Here is a 26504-nt window from a genome sequence, read left to right as displayed (position 1 = left end):
ACGGAAAGGTTGCCTCTCATACTGAACTGGTTTGCCTCTGATTCATCTGATGGGCAAGATTGTGCCTGCGTCTCATTGCTTCAGGAGTACGCACAGAGAGCCACCCAGAAATATGTTATCTATAATTTGCCAGTTGATCTAGATTTATATAACTCAGGTCTGTTGGGGATTTAAAGCTCCATTTGAGCCATTTTGTGCAAACTGCTGACTGGGGGAAAAAATGGAGTCAGCCTCATTTTCTGCTTTTCATAACAGTGAACTGCCTCCTGACAATTCATCGTGCTTTGGCTTTTCTTTTGCTATTATGATGGGGCTGACTTCAGATAAATGGTTGGCAATTTCATAGAGCTGAGAAAATAAATCTGCAGAGGATATTTCAAGGTCATTTTAATAGGCTGTCTTCTGAAGCTCTGTCTTCAGTTTGTAACTATTCCCTAGCACAGCTAATGCTCTTCCCTGCCAAGTCAGTCTAAAAATGTTTTGTTCTTTTTTCTTCTTCTTAACATCAAAATGAAATATTATGGTGTGTGCATGCTAAGTTGCTTCAGTCGTGTCTGACTCTTTGTGACTCCATGGTCTGTAACCCACCAGGCTCCTCTGTCCTTGGGGGTTCTCTAGGCGAGAATATTGGAGTGGGTTGCCATGCCCTCCTCCAGGGGATCTTCCCAAACCCAGGGATCAAACCCGTATCTTATGTCTCCTGCATAGGCAAATGGGTTCTTTAACATTAGCATGACCTGGGAAGCCCAAACATTATAGTGGGGCACATCATATAGAACTTATCCTTTATGAAATATGCACATCTTACTTATAAAATTTTCTCCAAAGAAATTATGTTTTCTACTGTGACTTTTGGGAATCCAAGAAGGATGAACACTTCTCGCCTGAGCCATTGTTATGCTTAGATGAAATGAGCGAGATGAAATGTTTAATAATTCAAGTGATCCCCCTCTAAATTTTGTAGAAAAATACAATTAAAATTAGTGAAAATAGGAGCGAGAAAAAATGACCAAACATCAGGCATCCAGAGTGACCACGTGCTCAGGTTTCTCTCTGAGGCTTTAGATCTGAGTTGGCGGTTTTAAATAACTCTTAAGATTTGTAATAAATGGTGTTAGGAACTAATGAAGTGAATCATTTAAGGTAATATATATTGGAAGTCAATCTGTGTGTATGGTTAGAAAATCCATGATACTTCGCATTCTTTTTCTCTACCTCAGTGACCTGCAGAAAAAGATGGTAGCTTATGTTATTTTTGTCACTATGTTGGGATATCTTCCAGTTACCATAGTTCTTTGAGAAAGCAATAGTATTTAGATAACTTATAAGCACGTCAGAAAAAGACCTGTTTCTCTCTGTGCCATAGAAGGGTGATTATGACTAACTCCTCAGTGTCACACTTGTAATTCACCAACACAGACCCTAAACGTTCCCACCTCAGGGGAGCTTTGACCTGCCAAATGGAAACTCAAGGGAGCAATGTCATAATTTTGTTAGAATTTTGTTGATATTTCTGCTGCACTGTCCTCAAATGAAATACGTATCATATTTACTGTTGGTTGTTTAAGGTGAAAAAGAACCTTTGGGTAAAATACTGTCTTGTTTGCCCAAACTTCCATTAACGTTCTTGCCATTTTCCTGTACAGGAATTTTAAATTCCTGCAGATGAACACTTAACTTAGCACGTGGGAGTTCTGCTCTTCATCCTGCAAGAGAATTATTAATCCTCCCAGGCCGTCATGACTTTTTAAGATTCCCAAGCTATACATGAGCATCTTGACCTACTGCATTATTACTCACTGTTGAAATATCTCTGGCTGTAATATACTGCCTTTCTCTCCCTTAGCAAGTCTTTTGAAAAAGTATAACTGGAGGGTGAAGGCCTTTTCACAAGCAAAAGTTTTTAAGTTGTCTGTTAGATTCAAAACAAAGCTGCTGTATTTCTAGCTTGGTCTGAATTGTACCTTCTTGACCAACTTATATTTTCCAATGCTTCAAATTTATAATTTCAAACCATCAAAAAAGTCTGTTCTGCCACCTGAGTCAACATCCTAATAATGGGGTGCCATTATGTGGGTGGCCTCAGTTGATTTTGGGAGCTGGTCACAAGTTTCAATAAGCTTAATAGGCTTCCCTATTGGCTCAGATGGTGAAGTATCAGCCTGTAATGCAGGAGACCCAAGAAGGAAATGGCAACCCACTCCAGTATTCTTGCCTGGAAAACTCCATGGACAGAAGAGCCCGGCTGGCTACAGTCCATGGGGTCACAAAGAACTGGACACAACTGAGTGACTAATACTTAGTAAGCAACCTGTGGTCCTTTTTGACTTCTCGCGTTTTTGCATTAAAGGAAACAGAACTTTTTCCCAAGGTGGGAGGAGAATTACCCCTTTAGCTGGGCGCCCAGCAGGGGGATGACACTTGCCAGTGAGTTTGTCCTTCTGGTCACAGTTGCTTGCCCCTCCCACACCCATGATCTGTTCTTGTAGGGTGCCCATTCTCTCCCTCCCCCGCTTCACAACAAGACCCTAATTATGTTTTCCCCTGCAGTCAACATTTGCATGTTCTTGTCTGCATAATGTTTTGCTTATGGAATCAAAGGGACTTTTATCACTTGTTCATGACAAATAGTGTTCAAGTTAATTTACATCTGTCTTCGTGGAATCCTACGCTGCGTGACTGTGACTGGTACTGGGAATGCCATTCTTCTCTGCTTCTGAAGTTGTGGTATTAACCTCTTACAACACATCCTTTCTGTTACACCATAGGTAGGCAGTCTGTACAAACCAGATAGCTGCTGTCTGGTTTAAAATGTAGTTTTTAATTGTATCTAAGTCATGCACATACATGGTTTGAATAGTCCACACATACATGGCTTAAATAGTCAAACCATTCTGCAAAACATGTTGCAACAGTAGCAAGTCTGCTTTCCAGCAGTATTCTTTCTAACCTTTAACTGCTTCTTTTAGCATTTGCATTTCTATGACCACACGGCACTTCTACTTGGCTGTTTCTTGATGTTTCTGTTGGAGAGGTGTATTATGGATGCACTTCCTGCTGTGGGATATGAGGATTCTTTCACGCCCCCCCCACCCACCTGCAAAATCCTCTTCTTGGTCTGTGTTCTTTCATTTTATCAGTTTTAGCTAGACTCTTAATTAGGGGTTATATCATTGTGACCTGGTACATGGTCTTCAGGGCTAAACTATTATATATGTTTCTGAACACCATTTTCACTTTGGATTAAATGAGTTTATAGTCAATGATTTTAGCTTTCTGTACCATAAAACTAGGCAGCACCACACTTTCCTTTGTTATGTAAATCTCTTCATATAAGCAGTTTTGGAATTCTAACAATGATATTTTATTGAAGGAATTCTAACTATGTATCACTACATACTGTATGATTGTATTGGAAAACACTCTTCCATTCAGTTTGTTCTTTAGACCAGTTGTCCAGCTGTAAACAGTACAGCTTGAAATGTCCCTTTTCCTACTATCCTGAAAAGTACTGTTGTCTGTCTCTTAGATTTTTTTCTCTTTTTCCTGGGGTCTCATAACTTAATAAGATTGTGAAATCATGAGTTACTCTCCTATTTTGGTGGAGTGTCTGTTTCAACTGCTTTTTAAAAAGAGTGCATGAGAAACATAATTTTTGAGGCCTTAAATGTTTTAATATATGTTTAATCTGCTGTTACGTAGCAATGGGGACAATAAAGGACAGAAATGGTATGGACCTAAAAGAAGCAGCAAATATCAATAAAAGGTGGCAAGAATACACAGAAGAACTATACAAAAAAGATTTTAATGATCCAGATAACCACAATGGTGTGATCTCTCACCTAGAGCCAGACATCCTGGAGTATGAAGTCAAATGGGCCTTAGGAAGCAACACTAGGAACAAAGCTAGTGGAGATGATGGAATTTCAGCTGAGCTATTTCAAATCCTAGAAGATGATGCTGTTAATGTACTGCCCTCAATATGCCAGCAAATGTGGAAAACTCAGCAGTGGCCACAGGACTGGAAAAGGTCAGTTTTCATTCCAATCCCAAAGAAAGGCAATGCCAAAGAATGTTCAAACTACCACACAATTGCACTCATCTCACACGCTAGTAAAGTAGTGCTCAAAATTCTCCAAGCCAGGCTTCAACAGTACTTGAACTGAGAACTTCCAGATGTTCAACTGGATTTAGAAAAGGCAGAGGAACCAAAGATCAAATTGCCAGTATCTGCTGGATCATCAAAAAAGCAAGAGAGTTCCAGAAAAACATCTACTTCTGCTTTATTGACTATGCCAAAGCCTTTGACTGTGTAGATCACAACAAACTGTGGAAAATTCTTCAAGAGATGGGAATACCAGACCACCTGACCCGCCACCTGAGAAATCTGTATGCAGGTCAGGAAGCAACAGTTAGAACTGGACATGGAACAATAGACTGGTTCCAAATTGGGAAAGGAGTACGTCAAGGCTGTATATTGTCACCCTGCTTATTTAACTTATATGCAGAGTACATCATGCAAAATGCCAGCCTGGATGAAACACAAGCTAGAATCAAGACTGGTGGGAGAAATAACAATAACCTCAGATATGCAGATGACACCACTCTAATGGCAGAAAGCAAGAGGAGCTAAAAGAGCCTTTTGATGAAAGTGAGAGAAGAAAGTGAAAAATCTGGCTTAAAGCCAACGTTCAAAAAGTGAAGATCATGGCATCTGTTCCCATCACTTCATGGCAAATAGATGGGAAAACAATGGAAACTGTGACAGACTTTATTTTCTTGGGCTCCAAAATCATTGCAGATGGTGACTGCAGCCATGAAATTAAAAGACCCTTGCTTCTTGGAAGAAAAGTTATGACCAACCTAGACAGCATATTAAAAAGCAGAGACATTACTTTGCCAACAAAGGTCCATCTAGTCAAAGCTATGGTTTTTTTCAATAGTTCATGTATGGATGTGAGAGTTGGACTATAAAGAAAGCTGAGCACCAAAGAATGGATGCTTTTGAACTGTGGTGTTGAAGAAGACTCTGGAGAGTCCCTTGAACTGCAAGGAGATCAAAGTAGTCAATCCTAAATGAAATCAGTCCTGAATATTCATTGGAAGGACTGATGCTGAAGCTGAAGCTCCAGTACTTGGGCCACCTGAGGCAAAGAACTGACTCACTGGAAAAGACCCTAATGCTGGGAAAGACTGAAGGCAGGAAGAGAAGGGGACGACAGAGGATGAGATAGTTGGATGGCATCACCAATTCTATGGGCATGAGTTTGAGCAAGCTCCAGGAGCTGGTGATGGATAGAGAAGCCTGGCGTGCTCAGTCCATGGGGTCACAAAGAGTCAGACTTGCCTAAGCAACTGAACTCCACTGACCTATGTTTAATTAATAGTGTGACCAAACACTGTAATTCTGGGTTGAAAATTGTTTTTCCTTGGAATTTTGAAGGAATATCTTCTGGCTTCTGGTATTTCTGTTGGGCAATTCAAGGTTGTTCAGTTTCTTGACACCTTGTATGTGATTTGGTTTTTTGCGCTTGAAACTTCAGAGAGTTGCTTTATTCTGCAGTTTCACAGTAACGAATACTCCTTGTGGATCCACTTTCAGTCCTTGTGCTGTGTCCACAAATAGTCTTTCATTGGGAAACTCACATCTCCTTTAAAACTGAAATTTCTTGAAAGTTTTAAATCCTTCCCTTTTTAAGAAAATTATCTTTTTACTCACTTGTTTGGACATTTGACTAGTCTGCTCTTTTTCTTATCTTTATGCTTCTATTATGTAGGTGTTTGACTTTTCTGTCAGTTTCTAAGAGATACTCTCAGCTTTCTCTTTTAACTCTTCAATTGAGTTCTTAAGTTTTTCTATCATATTTTTCATTTCCAAGAACTATTTTTTATTCATGTAATGTTTCTTTTTTCCATAGCATTCTCTTCTCCTCCTCTTTCTTCCTTAAAAAAACAAAACAAAACAAAACAGTTGCAATGTCTACTTCTCTAAAGACATTTACGATAGAATATTCTGGGGGGATGTCATCCTTTGCCCCTTTTCCCCATATGCCGACTCAGTCTTTGTAAGGGGGAAAGGGTGAAATTCTTTGAACTGAATGTTAGATCCTTTGTCTTATCTAGTCATTTTTTTTAACTCGTCATCTGACATCTAGTTTGTTACCTTCACTTTTTTTCAAGTGATCCTTACTTTGTTCAAGATTTTATTCCAAAGTGACCTTCCACAGAGAAGTCTCTCTATTAGAGAGACTCTAGAAGAGTCTAGAAGTCTCTCTAGAGTATGCTGAGGAGAGAAAGTTACATAGTATCTGTATCCTTAAATCCTCTGAAATAATTCAGGGCATCTACAAAATTCAAACTGTTTTCATAATAAAATACCAAGATAACATTTTCCCCTTTCACACATTCTCTCAGGAGTTTAACAGTGGTTTCAGGATGTGTGATATTGCAACAAATTGGACGCAGTACATTTGAGAATTTGTCTATCTGCCATTACTCCAGACTTTTAAAGAAATGCAAAAGTGTAAAACAGTGTTGTTCAAGATTTTACTCCAAAGTGACCTTCCACAGAGAAGTCTCTCTATTAGAGAGACTCTAGAAGACTCTAGAAGTCTAGAAGTCTCTCTAGAGTATGCTGAGGAGAGAAAGTTACATAGTATCTGTATCCTTAAATCCTCTGAAATAATTCAGGGCATCTACAAAATTCAAACTGTTTTCGTAATAAAATACCAAGATAATATTTTCCCCTTTCACACATTCTCTCAGGAGTATAACAGTGGTTTCAGGATGTGTGATATTGCAACAAATTGGACGCAGTACATTTGAGAATTTGTCTATCTGCCATTACTCCAGACTTTTAAAGAAATGCAAAAGTGTAAAACAGTGCCTATCTTCTCACTAATATCTTTCATGTAATAAATAGTTTTAATTTTATTTCTATAAAATAAGTTTCCATGCATGTAATAATCCATAAACACAAGAGTTCTTTGGAAACTTTAGTACTTTTGAAGGTTGTCAAGGGGTCATGCAACCAGGAAGGTTGACAACGTCTTCTCTGAAGCTGGATTTATAAACATATAGCTCAGGTATTTATTAAATATTTAAATATTCTGGAATAACTTATCTTGTTAAAAAAATATATATATCCTTCCAGGAAGTAACAGGTGTTGGTGAGGATGTGGTTAAAGGAGAACCTTTGAACACCCTTGGTGGGAGTGTAAATTTGTGCAGCCACTATAAAAAACAGTATGGAGGTTCCTTTAAAAAATTAAAAATAGAACTACATATGACCCAGCAACTACACTTCTGGGTATTTATCTGAAGAAAATGAAAACACTAACTCAAAAAGATACATTCACCCCAGTGTTCACTGAAGCATTATTTATAATAGCTAAGATATAGAGACAACCTAAGTTTTCACTACTCAGCAATAAAGAGAAGGAAACCCTGTTGTTTGTGACAACATGGATGGATCTGGGAGGAATTATGTTAAGTGAAATAAGAAAGATGAATTCTATATGATCTCTATATGTGAAATCTTAACAATAAAAACAACAAAAAAGCTCATAGATAACAGATTGATGGTTGCAGGAGAGGGTATGAAGAGGCAGGCCAATGGGTGAAGGTAGTATTCAGAAAGAACAAGCTTCCAACTGTAGAGTAAGTAATGAGAATGTAATGTACAGCCTGGTAACTACAGTTAATAATACTGTGTTGCATACTTGAAATAAGATCTTGAAAGTTCTCATTACAAGACAGAATATATGACTATATATGGCGATGAATGTTAACTAGACTTAATGGTGATCATTTTGCAATATGTACAGATACCAAATCATTAAACTAATATCATATATCAATTGTATCTCAATTAAAAATTTTTTTAAAGAGGTACCCCTCTTTATTTCCTCCCTCCCAGTCTTTATTTTGTTTGTTTTTATATTCTCCCTTATTCTTAGATGATTCTCCCAGAGTCATTTTCTTTTTCTATCCTGGATAGAACAAATTTTTTAAACTTTTGATTGTTATACTTTATTTTTTATTAGAGAGTTAGAGTTAATAGTTACACTGGCCTACCCTATGAGTGATACAAATGATTGATCATCAACTTTTTAATGTGTTAAAGTGTGGCCCCATTTAGCGGAAATCAGTTGCTTAAATGAATATTTAAACAAGGGCTTTAACATGAAAAATTAGTGCAAAATCTTAATTGTCTTTCAACTTTTAAATAACCATGCTATCAAATAAAAACCAGTGAGCAAAGGAAATTATGGTTGCATTTGGCAATATGATGTATAAGTAAAACAACCATTGTATTATCTATTATTTTAGATGAAAAAGAGAAATTCGAACCCACAGTCTTCAGGGATACACTTGTCCAGGGGCTTAATGAAGCTGGTGATGACCTTGAAGCTGTAGCCAAGTTTCTGGACTCTACAGGCTCAAGATTAGATTATCGTCGCTATGCAGACACACTCTTCGATATCCTGGTGGCTGGCAGTATGCTTGGTAAGCCATATACTAGAGCATCTTATAGTATTATGTACTTTCAATTCTATTGAAATATTTTCTTATGAGACAGAATCTTTATAAGCTTTACATGCATGATAGTTGATTTAAAAAAAATACAAATGGGAGTCTGTAAAACTTTTACCTAGATTATGATTTGGAATGGTGTTGATGTGGCTGTGAAATGTTTGTTGGTTAAGAGAGGCATAGCACTGAGAACTTTTGTTGACAGACAACATGGTTGGCCACTTTGCTGTAGCTAAAAGCCAACTTTCCTATGTGTCCCTAATCTTTGAATGTTTCTGGAGTGGATTTAGGAGGGGTAATTTCTGCATTATAGTTGGGGATTGTCTAGATCAGGGGTCCTCAACCCCTAGTCCGTGGGAAAGTCGTCTTTCGTGAACCCAGTTCCTGGTGTCAGAGAGGTTGGAGACCACTTATCTAGATCATTGCAGTAGATTTAAGGGGCTTACCTAGTGGCTCAGACAATAAAGAATCTGCCTGCAAGTTAAATCCCAATTGCCATCGCACCTTTCTTTTTAGTCCCATCCACCCTTTTTTTTGGTACAATGAGCAGTGAGATTTAACTTTGTCAACAAGTTTAAAAAGAAGTTCCAGTGTTTCATTAAATATCATTTCATCAATCAATAAAAAATGCCTAAGAAATATAGTTTGTATTTAGTTTTTAGAAAATCCTCACAATTGTGAGTGTGTAACTAAAAGGATTAAAGATAGAAGTTTGGAAATTATTAAAAATAGGTAAAAAGCAAAATAAAAACTGTGTCTTACAGAGCAGGGGCATCAGGGGAAAAGGTTTCAGAATACTATTTAAGTGTCCTGGTGTGTTGATCTAAATGTTTATTAGGTATCACGACCACTCATTTTTCCTCTCATAGTTGTTCTTAGAACTTGGTTTTGGTAACTACTTCCTATGGTAATCATAAATCACTGCAAGTGGTCAGATCCCCAGGTCAGTGGTTTTCAACCACCTGAAGGACAAATGCAAACATATGCAAGTGTTTTGGTTGTCACAAAGACGTGGGAGTGGAGGCCGGGTATGCCACCTACTCTGCTGTGCAACATTCTGTACAATCAAAAATTGCCCTGCACAGCATAGTGTAAGTGCCTTTCATTGAGAAATGTTGCTTAGGCCAACCTACTGTAAGACAGGGTATATACAACCTTTCTAGATAGTGCTGTGCTGTGCTTAGTCACTCAGTTGTGTGCGACTCTTTGCGACCCCATGGGCTGTAGCCTGCCAGCCTCCTCTGTCCATGGGGATTCTCCAGGCGAGAATCCTAGAGTGGGTTGCCATGCCCTCCTTCAGGGGATCTTCCCACCCAGGGACTGAACCCAGGTCTTCTGCCTTGCAGGTGAATTCTTTACCATCTGACCCACCAGGGAAGCCTATCTAGGTAAAGCTACCCTTTAATTCTTCACTCTGAGCTCTTATATCTATCTGTGCTGGTCCATGGCCCCATTCACTTCCACACTCCTTTTTGATGTGAACTGCTGGCTTTCACTATGTGCCAAGTTTATTTCTATTGCTACTTTTTATGAAAATCTCATTATCGTTATAGGTAATTCAAGTCCATGTATAAAAGCACTTTGTAGTGTGCTCAAATCCCAATACTCAGAAATTGCTGTTGTTGTTCAGTCACTAAGTCATGTCCTACTTTTTGTGACCCCATGGACTACACTACACCAGGCTTCCTGTCCTTTATTATCTCCCAGAGTTTGCTGAAACTCATGTCCATTGCTTTGGTGATGCCATCCAACCATCTTATCCTCTGTTGTACCCTTCTCCTTCTGCCTTCAACCTTTGCCAACATCAGGGTCTTTTCAAATGAGTCAGTTCTTCGCATCAGGTGGCCAAAGTTTTGAAGCTTCAGCTTCAGAATCAGTCCTTCCAGTGAATATTCAGGATTAATTTCCTTTAGGATTGACTGGTTTGATCTCCTTGCAGTCCAAGGGATTCTCAAGAGCCTGCTGTAGCCCCACAGTTCAAAAGCATCAGTTCTTCAGTGCTCAGCCTCCTTTGTGTTCCAGTTCTCACATCCATACATGACTACTGGAAAAACCATGGCTTTGACTAGATGGACCTTTGTCGGCAAAGTGACACCTCTGCTTCTTAATACACTGTCTAGGTTTGTCATCAAAAAGCAGAGGCATCACTTTGCCGACAAAGGTTTGTCATAGCTTTCCTTCCAAGGAGCAAGTGTCTTTTCATCTCATGGCTACAGTCACCATTAGCAATGATTTTGGAGCCCAAGAAAATAAAATCTGCTAGTTTTTCCCCATCTGTTTACCATGAAATGATGAAGTGATGGGACCTGATGTCATGGTCTTAGTTTTTTGAATGTTGAGTTTCAAGCCAGCTTTTTCACTTTCCTCTTTCACTCTCATCAAGACACTCTTTAGTTCCTCTTCACTTTCTGCCATTAGAGTGGTATCATATGTACATCTGAGGTTGTTCATGTTTTTCCCAGTAATCTTGATTCCAGCTTATGCTTCATCCAGTCCAGCATTTTGCATGATGTACTCTGCATGTAAGTTAAATAAGCAGTATGACAATGTACAGCCTTGATGTACTCCTTTCCCAATTTGGAAATAGTCTGCAGTTCCATGTCCAGTTCTAACTGTTGCTTCTTGGACTATATACAGGTTTCTCAGGAGACAGGTAAGGTGGTCTGATATTCCCATCTCTTTCTAAGAATTTTCCACAGTTTTTTGTGATCTACACTGTCAAAGGTTTTAGCGTAGTCAATGAAGCAGAAAGTAGATGTTTTAAAACAAGTATAATCACTGCAGATGGTGATTTTAGCCATGAAATTAAAAGACGCTTACTCCTTGGGAGGAAAGTTATGACCAACCTAGATAGTATATTAAAAAGCAGAGACATTACTTTGTCAACAAAGGTCCATCTAGTCAAGGCTATGGTTTTTCCAGTAGTCATGTATGGATATGAGAGTTGGACTGTAAAGAAAGCTGAGCACAGAAGAATTGATGCTTTTGAACTGTGGTGTTGGAGAAGACTCTTGAGAGTCCCTTGGACTGCAAGGAGATCCAACCAGTCCATCCTAAAGGAGATCAGTCCAGGGTGTTCATTGGAAGGACTGATGTTGAAGCTGAAACTCCAGTACTTTGGCCACATGATGCGAAGAATTGACTCCTTTGAAAAGACCCTGATGCTGGGAAAGATTGAGGGCAGGAGGAGAAGAGGACAATAGAGGATGAGATGGTTGGATGGCATCACCAACTCAATGGACATGAGTTTGGGTAAACTCCGAGAGTAGGCAATGGACAGGGAGGCCTGGCGTGCTGCAGTTCATGGGGTCACAAAGAGTTGGACATGACTAAGCAACTGAACTGAGCTGAAGTGTGCTCAAATGCCAATACCCAGAGATAACTATTGTTAATATTTGGTTAATTCTTTTCTACAGATCTTCTTTACCTAAGTGCATAAACTTTTGAGGATGGGATGATATTATGCAAACACAATAACTCTCTCTGCTGTTTTGTATTTACTCTGCAGTATGTTGTTGTCTTTCTTACTATAATAAGTGTTACCTCAAACGATTCTGAAAAGAATGAAAACCATATTAAGAGTGAGATTGAACCTTTCCTGTTGTGATTATTGGCTTTTTCAATTTCCTTAACTATTATAAACTTTTACTGATACACTGGTAAATTGTGTGCAAGGAAAATCTTTGGTCAGTTTTGGTTCTTGTCAAAGTCACAAATGACTTCACCCGTCAATCTGGGGCACCCTTTTCAGCTCTTAGTACTTTCCTGGCAGCACTGTTGACCCTTTGATCATCCTTGAAGTGTTTCCCTTTCTTTCCTTTCATAGACCATTTAGACTCCCTACTCCCTCTCTCAGTGCCACTTCTCATATGGCTCAAGGTTTCCATATTTGCCACCTCACATATGTTCAAAGTTATATGCTTTGCATTGATTGTCTCAAGACTTCATTTACCGTCTCCATAATGATGATCAGCAAATTTATAGCTACAGCCCATACCAGGATCACAAGGTCTGCAGCATCTTGCCTCTCTCTTACTCATAGAACTTAGAGTTCAAGGGGAGATTCCTTCACCACCACCTTCATTTTACAGACACACACATTGAGCGCTCTTTGTCAGTCTTTCCACTGTTAGGCTTTTTTCCTAATAAACCACATATGTTTGAAAAAAAGAATTCATGTTTTCACGCCACATTCATATGCCCAAAACAGCGTAGGACAAAATGTTTGGTACGGTGTATGAGCACAGTTAGTATAACCCCAGATATCTACCGAGGCCAGACCTATGATGTAATGAAAAAAGTTAGCCACATTATTTTTATATAAACATTTTGTTTGCTAATTTAGTATGTAAGAGTTTTCTTCACATTCACAAAAATATTTAGCTTCCACTGCTATTCTTGAGACAATAGTTATCTTGGCTTTTCAATTGTATACTTTGAAGAGGAGATACAAGAAACACCTTACTTTTCTTCTATTTCGAGAAAAACAGAAAATTTCACAAAATTTTTAGAAATGGCAATTAATACTTGGTCCCACTATTGGAAAAAAAGCGAGGTGTGTTATTATTATTGTGTACACATATTATTAATGTTTAACAAATATTTTGTTTTGTAAGAGAATGCAGTTCTTAATTTTTACCTCTTTAAAGACTATAGTTTCCAAATCAGACTTTTCAGTTATATAACCTCTATCAGATAGGAATCATTAGTCCAGAGGTTTTAGAAGATTATCCTCTTAATAAAATTTTGTTCCCCTCCCCCCAAAACAAATTTGTTCTAGGTGGTTGTATTCATTATAAAGGGCTAATTGAATTGTGCATAAATTAATTGCATGAGAACAGACTCCTGAAGGAGCTGACTTTTCTAACAACGAATTTACTTATAAAACTGTAAGAAACAATTGGCTATTTGTGGCTCATCTCATCCAAAGGTATGAAATATGACTCAAATCAAAACACTAAAATATGGCCTGTACAAATATCTACTCAACAAATATTTGAGTGTATAGTAGTTATTAACCTAATTTGACTTGCTCAAATTTCCACCCTAATTCTGATGAAGTAAAATCAGAAAACAAAACTACCTAGTGTTCTGACTCTGGTCGTCTAATCAACCAATGTTTGTAATGGCCACCATTGACACTTATAGGAGGAGCCTTTGAGCATGTGTGCATGAGTGTCTGACTTTTTGCAGCCTCATGGACTGTAGCTTGCCAGGCTCCTCTGTGTGTCCATGGGAGTTCCCAAGCAGGAATACTGGAATGGGTTGCAATTTCCTTTTCCAGGGGATCTTCTCAACCAGGGATTGAACTTGCATCTCCTGCATTGGCAGGTGGGTTCTTTACCATTGTGCCACCTGGGAAGCCCTCTGAATGAGGAAAGTTGAGTGGTAGAAAAAAGGCGTTCTTTTGTTCTAATCCATTTATTTGTCCATTTCTTCCATGATACTATATAGGGTATGGGGGCAAAGATGAGCAACAATAAAATACACTCTTTCCTAGCCAATGCAACTGCTGGTGATCAAATATAAATGACAAGGGGTCAGAGTGTATACTGATCAACACTGTGTGGATAACTGGGTTAGTGAGGAGGAAACATTCTTGATACCTACTGAAGTGGAAACCATCAAGATCTACTATAAAAGCCAGGTCTGGAGAGTACTAGTGTTGGTGAACTGGAGTCCAGCAAAATATTAGTAACAAACCTGGAAAGTGAACCATGTTCTGATGCGGGAAACATCAGGAACTACATTGAGAATAATCGAATTAAATTCACTGAGTAAATGTTATTGTTTAGCTATCGTGGTTAAGGATACACTTTGGTAAGAACCAGACTTACAGGGTCCAGTGAAGTCAAGTATGTAGATCAACAGTCCCATACCCTGTGGTAGGAATACACATTCGAATAGCCATTTTGCATTATCATAGAAGTATAAACAAGGGCGGTGCAGTGATCAGGACTCTGCTTCCAGTGCAGGGAGCATGGGTTCAGTCCCTGGTTAGAAAGCTAAGATCCTGCATGCTACACAGCACAGCAAAAACACAAACCAAACCGTACAAACATCTTTTATAAGTGAATTAGTTTTTGGAAAAGTTAACTCCTTCACAAGTCTATTTGGATGCAATTAATTTATTCATAAGATTTAATTAGCCCTTCGTAATAAACACAACCACTTGAACGCAATTTTTACTAAGGTGATAATCTTCTAAAAAACTCTGTATCTACACATGTACATCATTCTATGAACGTTTATGTGACACCTACTTTTACTGTTTTCCTAGATGTGCAAGAATTGATCTCTTGTACACATGCTCTTTTGATTTCAGTGCTGCCCTAATGGTCATTAACCGTTCTCTTACTAGCCCCTGGAGGGACACGCATAGATGACGGTGATAAGACCAAGATGACCAATCACTGTGTGTTTTCAGCAAATGAAGATCATGAAACCATCCGAAGCTATGCTCAGGTAGGGCCTGCCACTGAGAGATTGTTGTGCTGAAAGGGAAACCTTTAAATAAGATTTAAGAACAGTTAAGATTCAGAAATTCTTCAGGTCACTTTTTTAATAGAAATGTTCAGTAGCTCTTAAACATATGGAGAGATACTTAACTGCACTCGTAATAAGACAGTGATCATTAAACTTCAGGAAGATAGAGCGTTTTTACCTTTCATCCATAAGAGACATGAGGAATCATAATTTCTGTTGGAATATAAGTTGGTCCCAGCTTTAGGGAGAGTGAAGTGAAGTCAAGTCAAGTCGCTCAGTCGTGTCCAACTCTTTGCGACCCCATGGACTGTAGCCTATCAGGCTCCTCCATCCATGGGATTTTCCGGGCAAGAGTGCTGGAGTGGATTGCCATTTCCTTCTCCAGGGGATCTCCCCGACCTAGGAATCGAACCCGGGTCTCCTGCATTGCGGGCAGACGCTTTACCGTCTGAGCCACCAGGGAAGTCGTTTAGCACTATCCTTCAAAACTAAAACATCAAAGGATGAAAATCCATAGGTCTGAAAATCCATAAGTCTATTCACAGGCTACTGATTAAGTAGAGCTTGGTAATTCATATTAATAAACTATCAGGTAGCTGTTCAAAAGAAAGAGGCAAGGAGATACTTGTAATACATAAAGCCTATAAAGGATTTATATACAGATTAAATAAAGAACTGTAAGTCAAGAAAAAAAGGACAAGCAGCCTATTAGGAAAGGAGATGATTCAAGTGCATCACATTTATTGTGCACTTTATTTCTATTACTGTTACATTAGCTCTACCTCAGATCATCAGGCATTAGAGCCCAGAGGTTAGAGTTACTTTGGGGGTAGGGCCTCAGTGTATGAATTTAGGAGGAACACAGATGTTCGGTCCATAACAAGCGTCATTCCTCTTTGAAAAACAGTCCAGGATTCCACTGACACACTGAGAAATCCTGCTTGAGAGTTCTAACTGGATTGTGGGGGCCAGTAGTCTTTATTGCTCATCTGCTGAAATCATGTTTGTATTCACCTGGAGTATAATCTCCCCTAAACTCTGATCTCCTCCCATCATGTATCTCAGTGATTGTATCTGTAATCCCCTTTGTTTCAGTTATTAATATTTTCCATCTCTGTGTCACACAGTTTGAAAATTATATTCCTTTTATTTTCATCAAAGTCATTTTTTGTTTTCTCACCTATTATATTCTCAAATGGATTTGTTTTTTTTTTTTCTACGTGCATTTTGATCCTGTTTTATCCCCCAGGTCATAATAACTCTTTTGAAATGTTTGTGGTTCTCATATCACAGTAGGAGAATGTTTAACTACATGTTTTTATTACTGTAGACCCGTGTAGTTGAGGTGAGTTTGCCTTTTAAAATTGTTTACATAATATTGACTGGTTTCTGTTATGCTTAGGTCTTCAACAAACTCATCAGGAGATATAAGTATTTAGAAAAAGCATTTGAGGATGAAATGAAAAAGGTAAGAATTCAGATGTAATATACTCTGTTTGCTAAAATGATGACAGGAAGAGGGACGAAATTTTTGCTTTTATAGTGGTAGTCCAGAGAACCACAGACCTCTTTAAGCTTTTAATAAATGCTTGTTGAGTGAAGAAATGAGTATGACAGATCATTAGCTAATAGCTGTAGAAAGAAATACACGATTAGCCTAGAACTTTTCCTTCATGTTTAATGTAAGCTAGCATGCTTTGTTCAAAGGAATATTTTTATAGAATATATAATTAGCTAAAGCTTATGAAAGAGCATAGCACAGCAGCTATTAATCACTAAAATTCTTTAATTTTAGAAGATGCTGTTTAGCAAAGGAGATAGAAGCATGCCTTTGGAATTAGTATATGGGTGTAAATCTCATTGGTTTTTCTCATCTATAAAATAGCTGCAATAAAAATATGGACTTTATGTATGGTTGTTGTAGGGATAATTTCTATGAGCTGTAAGGTACTTAGCACAGTAATTGACCTCTAATAAATAGCCAAATAAGCAATAGCACCTTATTAAAGAAGCCCTCTTTTCAGAAATTGCAGTATGTTCCTTTCTAGTTTGTAGCTCCTCTTTATTTATATATGGCAGTTGCAGATTTGTATGCTGCTTTGCCATCACTTCTGATTTTAGATATCTGCCTAAATTATAAACCAAGGGAATAAAGAAACCATCAACTTTGTTACTTTGCAACATCTACTTTGTTGCTTACCCGCTCTTGCTTCCCTTTGTTCAAAATGGTTCCATATATAGCAAACATTTAAGCAGCAAAATCATTTTTTTAAATCTGTATTCTCCGTGGCTCTACTTTCGTACAAAAAAATCCTTCAGCATGAAAACATACAACTATATATGCATACAGATGTTCTTCACAGTATTGAGACATAACATAAATTTTCATGGTGGGAGACAGGTTCATTAAATCGTGGTCTCTCTCTACAGTGGGATACTATGTAGTCAGTTAAAGAATGAGGCATAACCACATGAATTGATGACAGGAAATATCTATGATAAATTGTTAAGTAAAAGAGCAACCATTTGGCAGAAGTTTAACCTTAGCAAGTTACTTAATTTCTTTGTGCCTCAGATTTCTTTGTTGAAAGCCAGGATCAAGACTTTCGTAAATAGTCATATATACATACTGCTACTGCTACTGCTAAGTCGCTTCAGTCGTGTCCAACCCTGTGTGACCACATAGACGGCAGCCCACCAGGCTCCCCCGTCCCTGGGATTCTCCAGGCAAGAACACTGAAATGGGTTCCCATTTCCTTCTTCAATGCATGAAAGTGAAAAGTGAAAGTGAAGTCTCTCAGCCGTGTCCGACTCTTAGCGACCCCATGGACTGCAGCCTATCAGGCTCCTCCATACATGGGATTTTCCAGGCAAGAGTACTGGAGTGGGGTGCCATTGCCTTCTCTGCGTATATACATAAAGTGTTCAGAAAACTTTCTGCTCCACTCAGTGAGTTTGAGCTGTTATCAATGTATAGTTCAGTAAAAGCATGTGTATACATGTAGTTATTTATAAAATGTAGGCATATAGAAGTACATTTAAGAATCTGAAAGGACACATCTCAAACTGTTAATAATGTTTATTCTAAGGAAATAGGATTAAAGAGATTATTCACATTTTTATATTATTCTATGTTAGATTTATTCTACTAGCGTGTATTACATTTTTTTTACCATGGAAAAACATTTGAATGGATTAAAGTGGTCCATTATTTGGCTAGATGCTTAGAAAATAAGAAGTGTGTCATTAAAATAGAGGGATAGATAGGACCAAAAAATGATACTAAAGCATTCAAATAAACATCTTACCACTGTGCCCAATAATATCACTCATGGTTTTCTTCTCCTAGTTCATTTGAACCTTGAAAACTTCCTACTCGATTCATTTGATGAATATGCTTTCAAGAATTATTTGTTTTTCAGAGTATCCATTTTTTACATGTAGTGTCTGATTTTAATACTTATTTGTATAATTGAACAATATGGATATTAATTTTAAGAAAAGCTAACTTTTGCATCATTTTGCTAATATAATTGAGTTTTTGATGAATATGTTAATGTTCTTAAATAGTGTTAATATTTTTATCTTGGCAATTTTTTATTATTTACTTGTATCTTTCTTATTTTGACAATGAGGAAAAAGCCAGATTGATGTAAAGTATCTAGTTTTTATTTTCAGTTTTTTTCTTACCTCATTCCTGCCGCGCCCTGGAGCTTTAACCCCAATTTCTTTCACTCCCTCTTTTCTTGTGAGCTTAGAAAGTCTTTAAATCATTGAGACTTTAAAAGGCATAAATGGGGAGTGAAATGGGCTAGTTTGATTCCAGTTCTGCCACTTACTCATCATATAAATATTTGGAGAGTCACAACCTCTCTGTAATATAATAATTCTGTAACTGTTGGGGATGGTACATTAATATAGCCCTATTCACTGCACAGAGCTAACAGAATTTCATTGGCCATAAAGCACTTAATAAGTCTGTATTTATGCCAGTGATTTTTTTTTCATCGGTATGGGGTAATGAATAAGTCTGGAGAGCCCCAGTCGTGATTTTTGGCCCTGGGGAATCTCAGTAACATGCCTAAAGTCTGTTGAAACAGAGAAAAGTAGCCATGAAATACAAATATAGTACGGTCAAAACACTAGGTGGCCAGGAGGGTTAGGAAAAAGGAGGGCATGGATACTCTTAGAACTCACACTGGCAGGTGGGGTTTAGCCCCTTTGCTTTGCGTTCCCTTCCAAGTTTTCTGGGGTTGCTGCTTTGTCACTTCCTCTACTGCTGGGATATGATGTTGGCAGCGCTGCGACCCAGAAGGACCCAGACAGCATTATCACCTTCTCATTACAATTGTTCTTTCCAACCCACAGCAGTGGCCTTTTCTCCACTCGTAACTTTTCTTTATCTTATATCCTCCATCACCTCATCACCGGGGTTGGTGGTAAAACTCTATGATCTAAGAAATACCTAGTTTGAAGCTCACCATTTTAAAAAGAGGCATCAAGAACCTTGAAAACCCTTTTTTACCCAGTCTTGTTTTAAAAAAGTATGCTGTGGGCTCAAAAAAGTATATGCTAGATGTCAAAGCTTATTGACTTCTGTTTTGTTATAATGCAAAGAAAATGGGTGGGGTGGGGGTGTGGTGGGGGGCGCAGCACTAGGGGAGCATACAAAGAAATGAAAGGCAACAGTGTATTCAGAAGACACTTGGCAATGTTTACCCTTTGTCGTATACAGTCAAATTGCAGTTACTTATGTGACCTGTTTACACTGTTCTCCAAATGCCTCTTTTCCTTCCCATGAATGTTACCTGTAGCTAAATTGTAAGGAAATTTGGGAGAAAGGAACAAGGCCTGATAAAGTCCCTTTCTATAGCACCCAGTTTATAATGGGACATATGTGTGTGTCTCCAGTGAGTAAGTGTGCTACCCGTGAGCCGTCAGTTGGGAGCCACCTAGCTGTGGATGTGCACTGTTTGCTATTTTCCTACTTTAGTCCTTTGCTTTATAGACATGGTTTCTTTTGTTTGACCCGCAGCTTCTCCTCTTCCTTAAAGCCTTTTCCGAAACAGAGCAGACAAAGTTGGCGATGCTGTCGGGGATCCTGCTGGGCAGCGGCACCCTGCCTGCCACCATCCTCACCAGTCTCTTCACTGACAGCTTAGTCAAAGAAGGTACGCATGTTCATTTTCTTACCAGTCAGCTGGGAAAAGAAAGCCAAAGAGAAATACCAGTACCTCTTCTTGGCGTTCTCTGCTGCCCATCCGTGCTCCATGTAAGAGACTGTGTGTGTGTGTTCAAACAATAAAAAGATTGTATGTGTTTCTTGTAGGAATTTAGGAGAAAAATATGCACACCTATACAAAGACAATCAAAGAATAATAATAAACTAGAATTTTTGGCATAAGTCTCAGTCAAAGACCCTGAAATTGATCAGTTCTAAACTGTTTCTCTCAACATAGACGCTTACTGACATATTTTGCTGGGACAGTGATTCATTGTGCAGGACTCTTTATTCTTTGTGGGACATTTAGCCTTTTTTGCCCTCAGAAACAGAATGCCAGCCTAAAACACTTGCCTCCATTTAGTAGAACAGCCAAAAATGGGCCTTCACATTCCTAAATGCCCCCCAAACTCTTACTTCACTGGTTTGGGCCATTCTTCTGAACTGTTCCCCTTCAAGATCTTGTGCTCAGAGGTTCGTTCTGATCACATTTTTAAAGTATTCATTATGTCTGTTTTAGAAGTCCAGACGGCTGCCTAAGACTTTTGCTTTAATTTTAAGGCCTTAAGAGTTTGATGGGCATACATACAATTACATGGTTATAGAATAATACAGAAGTGGGCTTTTTTTTTTCTTGTAGGAGGATAATGATATTCAAGTTTTAACTGCAGTTAAACAAAGAGTTATTTTTTTTCTTAAAGACAAATTAAAAGAGCTTTTGTGAAAACATCTGTTTCTTCTTAGAATTGGGTTTTATTCCTACAGATGTGAAGTCCCAGCCTCATTCATGCCTGTAGTGAAATGAGTTATAATTTTCTTATAACTGAGAAAAGAATAGTAAATCAAGAGTCAAATCATATTATTTAGAGATTCTCTATAGTTTTAGACTCTCTAATTGTTATTAATATATTGTTAAAATATTATAGCACTTTAGAATGTTTTCCTGAAGAGAATTCGTGATCCTTCATGTTTTATTTATGGTACTAGCCATTTTATACTAGGGGAAAAAGATAAAATGTAAACAGTAAATGTTAATTAACATCAGACTTATCCCTAGCATTTATAACAGAAAATAATTCTTTCTGGTTGTATTAAGAACTTAAATGATGCATGTAATTTCTTTTGAAATGTATTAAAATTAAATTATTAGAAAGATAAATGGACAAATGTGATAGAGCAAATACAGCAAAATATTAACTGCTGCAGAATCAAGATGTTGAGTACATGAGTGTTTACTTTTCAGTTGTTCTTCTGTAAGAAGCTCTTCTTGAAATTTTTTATGGTAAAATGTTAGGAGGGGTAGGAAAGTATACTTTTGCGATAGAAGTGACATAGTGCCTCTGTCATATGGTTCTTCCTTATATTCCACCATCTTTAGAAACTAAAGTCTTAAACTTTTTCTTCCCAAATAGAAAAGGGTTATGAAATTATACCTTTTCCCCAACTTCCCACCCAACAAATGGCCAAGGGGAATCATCCACTCATCAGAATCTCAAGTACAAAGTTTCTCCAATCCTTCCACCAGGAGCCACGTTTAATGCACAGTGATAGGTTTGAGCCTGATTTTTTTTTTTAGACTCCTAGTTTCAGGCATACTTTATTTCTCTTACTTACGATGAGGATTACAAGATCCTTTTTAAAAATTTTAATTACATTAAAGACAGCATTCAGATTCTTATCAAAAAGGAATTGAGACATCAGTGTTTCCTTTTACTACTCTAGATTCATGAGAATTCTATATTCAAAGATTGAAAGATTATGACACCTGAGTTTAAAATTTAATTACTTGCTAATTAAGCTGATATTAGCTGTTAAAAGAGTTGTGAAAATATATTATTCTTAGAAATCCTGTAAATTATATTCTTCATGGAAGTGATAATAACAATAGTAATTTACTGAATACTCTTGTCTCATAAATATGGCTGTGGATGAAATATGTTAATTTAGTAAATCACAACTGTGTCATCATAAGAATTTTCTACATTTGTGATCCCTACACATGTCTGTTTTAATTTCATTAAAAAATGATATAAGCAAAAAAAAAATTTTTAATTACACAAGTTTATATTAAATTTTATATTGACTATGAAGTAATGATAATATTAAAAATCCAGGTCAACAAGTTGACAACATAAAATTCTCTAGCTCATGTTTATTGTCTTAGTTTGAGGCTGGAGGGGCTTAGTTTCTCTGCTGTTCAAAAGAAAAACATTGGGTAAAGCTGGTGTCTGTATTAGTTGGACTTGTTTACCTGTAAGTAACTGGAAGACAGGACATAAATTCCTGTGTCAGGGCATTTCTTCTTTTTTTCTTAAATTTTATTTTTTACATTTTTTTAATTGAAGCAAATTTGATTTACAATGTTGTGTTAGTTTCAGGTATATAGCAAAGTGATTCAGATGTATATTCTTTTTCAGATTCTTTTCCCTTATAGGTTATTACAAAATACTGAGTGTAGTTCCCTGTGCTATACAGTAGGTCCTTGTTGGTTATCTATTTTATATAATAGTAGTAGGTATGTGTTAATCCCCAGAGAAGGCAATGGCACCCCACTCCAGTACTCTTGCTTGTAAAATCCCATGGACGGAGGAGCCTGGAAGGCTGCAGTCCATGGGGTCGCTAAGAGTCGGACACGACTGAGCAACTTCACTTTCACGCTTTGGAGAAGGAAATGGCAACCCACTCCAGTATTCTTGCCTGGAGAATCCCAGGGACGGGGGAGCCTGGTGGGCTGCCATCTGTGGGGTCGCACAGAGTCGGACACGACTGAAGCAACTTAGCAGCAGCAGCAGCAGCATGTGTTAAACCCATAATTCCTAATTTATTCCCTCCCCCATTTAAAGGCATTTATTTCTTATGTAACAATATATGTAAAAGTTGAACAGACTTCAGAGTGAACAGCAATATCATTCAGGGCTCAAATTTTTCCCTCACTATTAATCATTGCAGAAGGAGGGTGGTGCCAGGGCTTAGACTAATTAGAAGTCACCTGGCCTCGGTAAGATGGGAATTCTCTTAGGAAAGGGGACTAGAGACTGCTTTTAGACCACCAACAATAGTGAAGTCTTCAGTTCAGAAAAATCACTTTAATGTATCAACTACTCCTTAAATTTTCATTAAATAAATGCAACATTAATTTAGACATTTAGAGTGTTCACAGAAAAGCTGTCTATTAGTTATCTGATTACTTATATTTAGAAATAAATCCTGTTATAAATGAGTATGTAATTGAGTGGATTCCTGATTAACATAGCAATGTTTAAAATCTCTTTAAAAACATCCAGAAAAGATTTCAGCTGAAAACAGAACTGACATTTTTATAGCTTAACTCATGAATATTTTAAAATGCTTTTTACAAAAAGTAAAACTGTAAAGTAAATGATGCATGTTCATCTATAACTTTATTTATTTATACCTGTCACTATTGATGTTCTTTCGCTGGCATCATTTATCAGCAGATTAGTTGACATGTTGACATTTCAGTCGTACAGCTCATGATTTATTTGTTGTACCTCAGGATAACTGTTATAAACATGGAATATTGGTGAACCACAGAGTGAAATAGAGGCAAAACACTATAACATCCTTGGCTTTGAAAATGGTTTTGGCCACGGTAAAAATAAACTTACAGTTAAAACAGGTTGGAATTCGGGAGTCCAAATTAGAAAAGTACTGTAACTTCTTTTTTTCCTTCTCATGAAAATATTCTCTTTTGAGTAATGAATAGCCTAGAGAGCTTTCCATTACCAAATCAAGTCTTTAAGTTATTTAGTCATTTCAGGGCACCTAATGGGAAATGTTGCCTTATGCATTATCACAAGCAGTTTTTCTTATAAAAGGTTTTCTCTCTCTCTCTCTTATTTTTAACAGGCATTGCGGCCTCATTTGCTGTCAAACTTTTTAAATCATGGATGGCAGAAAAAGATGCCAACTCTGTTACCTCCTCTTTGAGAAAAGCCAACTTAGACAAAAGGCTGCTTGTAAGTGTTGTTTGAGCAAAGGGTCATATGTTTCATGCTTCTGCCATGGCTCTGTCAGTGTGTGCAATGTAATACACAAATGCCCGAGTCTATGTCAAATTGGAACATGGATCCTTTTATTTCTGTATTATTGTAGGATAGAAACTAATTCCAGTTTAATCTTTGTTGCATAAATAAATGGAATGATAAAATTAAAGAGTCACAGGGAATATGGAGACTTTCAAATTTGGAAGTTTGCTGACATAGTGAAAAAATTTATCAGAATTACCTCTGATGCAGCTAATAAGTGTAGAAATTTAAAGTTTTAATGTGAAATTTGAGGTCACATTGATCTCACCTAATTAGACATTTATGGGTATCTTGAGTCATAGTTGACTAACACTGATCTCAAATACAGGTTAGTTTCTTAACAAAATAAAAGTTTAAACAAGATTTCTTGTTTATACCAAGATTCCTTAGAAATGCTTAGATACCTATGAAAATGAACAAGTTAATTGTAGTTAATTTGAAACTTCCATTATCATGATTGCTTGATTATATTTTTACTTCTATATCTTTGTATTTTTCAAAGAAAATCAAGAAAAATATTTGCTCTCATAATTTCTATCTGCCCCCTATAATTTCTTTCTGCTAGAAGCCACAGCTGTGACAGAGATTGCTCCAAGTGAAATTGCCTTTACAATTTTAGGACAAAGTCTAAAGTTGAAAGACATGCTTGCCATGTTCTCTTTACCTAGTTTCTTATCTGTTTTCTCTTCCAGCGTGTCCTACTGTGCAAGGGTATTGATCCATGGGATAAGTCTAAATCTGGCTCATTGTAAACTCTTGTATTTTCAAGGACTTAAAATTCCTTTATCTTTTGCAATTTACCTTAAAATAACTCTCTTGGAAGTCTTTAGAATTTGATAAAGAAGAGAAATTTAACTCTAGATTCTTGTTGATTTTTGCCACTGACAATACTTTTCATTTTAGTATGTATTTATTAAGTGTCTGCTTTGTGCCAGGCTTCAGCCTAGAAGTTGTAGAGTCAGTAGAGACAGGATAGAAAAGTTTCCTGCCTTTGTGGAACCCACTCATAGCAATGTAGGGTGTCTGGAAGTCACTGAAGACAAGTGAATAGGTTGTGGATGTCAGTGGAAGTTCATATGAAAGAGTGTGTTCTCGTCCCTGAGCCTGTGGAGTAGCTGTATCTTAGCTCAGCAAGGCCACTGAGATCTACATGCCCTTTCTTTCTGGGACCCATGGTGAAGGAACAGCTCCAACCAGAGCCCTTCTGTCCTCATGTCAGAGGACAGGAATACAGGACAGCAAAGTGAGCCCTTCTGGTGTTGTAGAAGCTCGCCTTCTTTGGCCAGAAGAAGTCAGTGAGAAGCCTGCCAGTGGGGCAGGAAGATTTAATCCACTCATGGGCTACTTCTCCACCTGTGAAGACAGGTACAAGGAGGGACTTCACTGAACACTTGTGTAAAGGAGACTGGGTGAATTATTAGGAAAAAAGATATAGTCGAGTACTACTTAACGCAGGACTCAGTTATTTCTCTTTTTTTAACTTTTATTTTGTATTGAGATATAGCTAATTAACAGTGTTGTGATAGTTTAGGGTGAACAGCAAGAACTCAGCCTTACACATACATGTATCCATTCTCCCCCAAACTTCCCTCCCATTCAAACTGCCACGTAACACTGAGCAGAGTTCTGTGTGCGATACAAAGAGGTCCTTGTTGGTTATCCATTTTATTTTTTTAATACCAATTTATTTTTTATTCATTCATCCTTACAGTTTTATGCTTATTATCAGGTGTTTTACAAGGCACTGTATGTGAGTGTGGGTTAAGGGGTAAAAGTGAACCTTTCTTTCCCATATTAAACTTTTGAAAAAGCTGTGCTCTTCTAACTTAGAGTATGGTTCCTAAAAGACGGAGAAGGCGATGGCACCCACTCCAGTACTCTTGCCTGGAAAATCCCATGGATGGAGGAGCCTGGTAGGCTGCAGTCCATGTGGTCGTGAAGAGTCGGACACAACTGAGTGACTTCACTTTAACTTTTCACTTTCATGCACTGGAGAAGGAAATGGGAACCCACTCCAGTGTTCTTGCCTGGAGAATCCCAGGGACGGGGGAGCCTGGTGGGCTGCTGTCTATGGGGTCGCACAGAGTCAGACACAACTGAAGCAACTTACCACCAGCAGCAAAGACACCAGTAATCACAGCTTGGTTAACTTGATTAGGTTACTTCATTTAAAAAGTGTTTAATGTATTTCCTTTTTGAAAAACACATATCAT

General features: G+C 37.7%; 1 protein-coding gene across 2 annotated transcripts in view; it reads left to right on the top strand.

The window, feature by feature from the left end:
- BZW2 (basic leucine zipper and W2 domains 2) overlaps positions 1 to 26504 on the top strand; it is a 62661-nt gene that overhangs the window by 19457 nt on the left and 16700 nt on the right. For both annotated transcript variants that reach the window (XM_027540005.1, XM_027540006.1), the window contains exons 3-7: positions 8332 to 8508; positions 14897 to 15000; positions 16424 to 16489; positions 20057 to 20192; positions 24113 to 24222. In XM_027540005.1, coding sequence (XP_027395806.1) covers positions 8332 to 8508; positions 14897 to 15000; positions 16424 to 16489; positions 20057 to 20192; positions 24113 to 24222 — 593 coding nt within the window. The remainder of the gene's footprint in view (positions 1 to 8331; positions 8509 to 14896; positions 15001 to 16423; positions 16490 to 20056; positions 20193 to 24112; positions 24223 to 26504) is intronic.

Source organism: Bos indicus x Bos taurus, chromosome 4 (assembly GCF_003369695.1).
Source record: "Bos indicus x Bos taurus breed Angus x Brahman F1 hybrid chromosome 4, Bos_hybrid_MaternalHap_v2.0, whole genome shotgun sequence".
NCBI classification, from domain to species: Eukaryota; Metazoa; Chordata; class Mammalia; order Artiodactyla; family Bovidae; genus Bos; species Bos indicus x Bos taurus.
Note: the sequence above shows the minus strand (reverse complement) of the source record. Positions and strands in the feature narration are given on the sequence as shown.